We start from the raw sequence: 3,637 nt of genomic DNA, 5'->3' as shown, positions 1-3,637 counted from the left end.
TTCCTGCTCAGCAATACACTCATATTGCTTTCTTGCTGTCTTCTACTCAACTCTCAGCACTTCCCCTCCCCAAACTGTGCTGTGTATTTAAAAACCTAAGACAGCATTATATCCATAAGACATGCCATCAGGGACCAGTGCTGTTCACATCCAGAGGCATCCATGGGACTTGACACACCAGAGACAGCGGAAGCAAACAGTGTAAAGAAAATCAGAAGTAAGAGAAGGAGAACTGGCTGGGAGGCACCTGGCTAAACAAGCACTGGGGAAATGGGGAGAAAAGAACTTGGTGTGCAAAGCCTATCACATTGGTAGCAAGTGGTCATCCCGTTCTTCTGACTCCTCTCCCAGCTGGTCATCTCCCACACCGCGGTATGCAGCTGGAGCATTTCGAGGCTTAGATCGGCAGACAAAGTCACAGCCATCCTACAAGCACAGGACATGGCACCAGCATTAGACTGTAAGCAACTGACTCAGCATCCAAAGCAAAACAGCTCCTGTGATTTCTCCTTTGCTAAGGGATTATTGCCCATCCCTGTGCTACCTGCGACAAGTCCATAAAACCCTCTACAACTCAGTCTCAAAATTCTCAGTGTACTGATTAACAGTATGCAGCAACATCAGGCCAAGGCAAGCATGAAGAATAAAGAGCACTTGCCTACAATGACCAAGGAAGGATTTCAGGGAGTCAGACATGAGCATTTCACAGTACCTGGAAAGTGTTAACCCCTAACAAGGGTGTGTTCTAGGTTGTTATGTAGCAGTTGCAGGATAGTGGCAGGGAATCAGTCTTGGCAAGGATTCAAAAATGGAGTACTCAAGAAAAGTGAAACAGATATCCTATTCTGCTTCATGGTACACTACCCTGGCAGTAGGTCTACCCAAAAGACATAATGCACAAAGACAAGGTAGATGCCATTTCCTCCTAACATACGGGCCAGGCTGGGAACATACAGGAATTTTCACTCACCGCCACCAAATTGCCCAGATCTTGCCAGAAGGCAAAGTGAGGAAACTGCTCCATGCCCTTTGCTCCCACTACAAGGCGCTGGTAGAGGAACCCACCAATGATGTAGACTGCAATCAGTGAGGCAAACCTGAAAGGCAGAATTAAAACAAACAAAAAAAGTCAAAGCTGAGGAAATCCTATAGACACAGTCTCTTCCAAGCCAGCTACCTGACTCATATTGGCATTGGAGCAAGTAGCTGTGCAGCACTCATGAACAGAGCTATAAACAGAAATCAGAGACCATAAAGGGCCCCCAAATTATTGATCTGCTAGTATAAATCTTTCAGCAGCATTATGTGAAGTAGTGCCTCTAAGCACAAACATAGAAAATGAGTCAAGACTCCTGGTCAGAATTCCCAGCTCTAGCAAGGAGTCACTGTATAATTTTAGGAAGTAAAACTTCCATGTTAAGTGCACTTGTCTGTAAGCTATGAAGGAGAACATTTACAGGGAAGAGAGCAGCTGTGCATCATGCCTTGAGCAAAAGCTTTTGTCCAAAAAGCTCAGAGGCATAGTAACATCTAATGGTGATTGTGAGTAGGTGTACTATGATTATTTAGTCCACTACAGCATTTGCTATGTTTCTAAATAGCACTGGAGATTATGGCCCAGGCACAAACAGCTCTTCCAATGACTCACGTGATCAGTAGAATGGAGCCAACACTGAGGTGGGAATTCTCAGCTGGACAAGCCAGACTGCTGTCCATCTCAAAGAGGTAGAAACACTCCTGCTCCTTTTCCCGCTCTTCTGAAATAATGCTGAACGAACTCTGCAATTTGGAAATGTTAAGTCACGTGAAAATATGCTGAGGCATGTTGAGCTTCACCAGGAGACAGTTTTATCACTGTTGGTGCAGCTAGGCAACAAATACTGGAGGACACCTTGATGCCTCCTCAAAGCCCTTCTGCTTAGAAACAGCTATTTGTCTGGCAGCCTCCTGCTCCTTTCCCACCCCATGTGTCACTCACCGCTGTAACTCCCCGCTTGCAAGAAATCATTATCACAGCTCGTCTCTTCTCACCACTGCAGTGGCTGCCATATGAATCACCTCCTTTATAAATCAGCATGATCCAGTCACCTGCCAGGAGAGAAACAGTATGGACTGCAAATCCAGATCAGGAGGCGAAAGGCAGCTACTGACTAAGAAAAATATGGAGCGGAATCTTACTTCCATTGAAGACCTGGGTTTCATTGATCCTGCCTATCACTGTGGTCTTTCCATTCTGTCTATCTGTTTGCACCAGGCCACCAAAATCGTGTGAGGTGCTGTTGACCTCCCTGCACACCCTGAAATTGTAGACATAGTTTTCCGTTTTGCCTTTCTCCACAGTCACGTTAAACCTGCAGCGGGGAGAGGACAGAAGAGACAGTCCATAGGATTACAACGAACACTGCTCACTGCAGAGGGCACTTCAGACCTGGAAGCCAGTCATGCCACACTAACAGCAGAGGCCATTCTGCAGTCCGACCCCAAATCTTCCCCTCCCCTTGGCCCAAGGACAGGCACTGTGCAGCAGCCGAGGCCTGCAGGGTGTTGTACTGTACCTCATCTGGCTCAGGGGCTCCAGCTTCTTCAGCAGGGCTCTTTCCATTTGTGACTCACTGCTCTCATCACCAATCACATCGCAGCCCCTCTCTTCCGACTGCTCAGCTCCTGCTACAGCTACAGCCAGGGCCATAAAGACCAGCAGCAGGGCAGAGGTATGGCAAGGTGATGACATCCTGGAAACACGCCACAGAGAACACAGAGGATTAACTGCTTCAGACTAACTTCAGGGTCATGGAGTCAATGATTAGCCACTTCCTCAGTCCTGACTGCAAAAAGGAGAAGTCAAAATCTAGAACTAACTCACAATTCTCAAGAGACACTAAATCCGAATTTGTTGCAAAGCCAATTTTTCCTTGGGACCACAGAAAGTTTTGCTGCTGAGCACACGAATCAGCTGCCAGAGCAGAGTCCAGCAGGATGAATGTTGGAGTAAGTTCCAGGCATAAACCATTGTTCATTATTGCACTACAGTGAGAAGCCAATCAGCAGAAAATGATTCATCAGGCCTCTAATCAATCCTCTTTGCAGCTCTCCTGCGAAGAGCTTGCAGGGAAGAGCCACTGTGATTAGTCAGGCTCCGTTTGCTCAAATGCCTTAATCTTAATAATTATCATTATCTTTCACTACTTTAGCTGACAATCTGAAAGTGATTAATAACGCTAAGCTGCAACTTCACAGAAGTTTTCTTCCGTTTACACAAGGAAAGGAGGAAGGTGAGACATCCTATGTGAGATCCAACAAACGAGAGACTAATGAAGACGATAACAGTAATAAAATCCAGAAGATCTGACTTTTAGGTTCACGCTAAAATCACATACAAAACATTCAATGGCTGCACCAGCCAACCAGAGCAGCGCAACAGATTCCCCTCGGCTTCTCACGCCGCAGGTTTCAGTAAGGCTCCAGACGCTGCTGGAACCAGCAGACCCGCAATTAAATAAGCCCCTGGCTGCAGCTGGACGCAGGGCTCGTTCGAGGGACAGCTCGTTCCGCCGAACCCTGATGACTCCCCCCGGCCCCACAGCGCTCACCAGGACGGCTCGCGGCTGCCGAGCCGGGGCTGTGCCGGCCGCGGAGA

General features: G+C 47.5%; 1 protein-coding gene across 1 annotated transcript; it reads right to left on the bottom strand.

Moving 5' to 3' along the window:
• Positions 1–178: 178 nt before the first annotated feature.
• Positions 179–2,731, bottom strand: M6PR (mannose-6-phosphate receptor (cation dependent)). The gene is made up of 6 exons (XM_009078083.1): positions 2,556–2,731; positions 2,179–2,351; positions 1,979–2,088; positions 1,649–1,779; positions 971–1,097; positions 179–426 (listed from the first exon to the last, which is right to left on the bottom strand). Exons 1-6 carry the CDS (start codon positions 2,729–2,731, stop codon positions 304–306), a joined length of 840 nt encoding a protein of 279 aa, XP_009076331.1. The 3' UTR covers positions 179–303.
• Positions 2,732–3,637: the final 906 nt, after the last annotated feature.

Source organism: Acanthisitta chloris, unplaced genomic scaffold, assembly GCF_000695815.1.
Source record: "Acanthisitta chloris isolate BGI_N310 unplaced genomic scaffold, ASM69581v1 scaffold26287, whole genome shotgun sequence".
NCBI lineage: Eukaryota > Metazoa > Chordata > Aves > Passeriformes > Acanthisittidae > Acanthisitta > Acanthisitta chloris.
This window is presented reverse-complemented; position numbering and strand designations above follow the sequence as displayed.

Coding starts and splice junctions, on each gene's coding strand:
- M6PR (XM_009078083.1), bottom strand. CDS start 2,731: ATGTCATCACCTTGCCATACCTCTGCCCTGCTGCTGGTCTTTATGGCC. Junction 2,352..2,555: donor GAGCCCCTGAGCCAGATGAG/GTACAGTACAAC, acceptor TCCCCGCTGCAG/GTTTAACGTGACTGTGGAGA. Junction 1,098..1,648: donor GGCTCCATTCTACTGATCAC/GTGAGTCATTGG, acceptor TCTGCCTTTCAG/GTTTGCCTCACTGATTGCAG.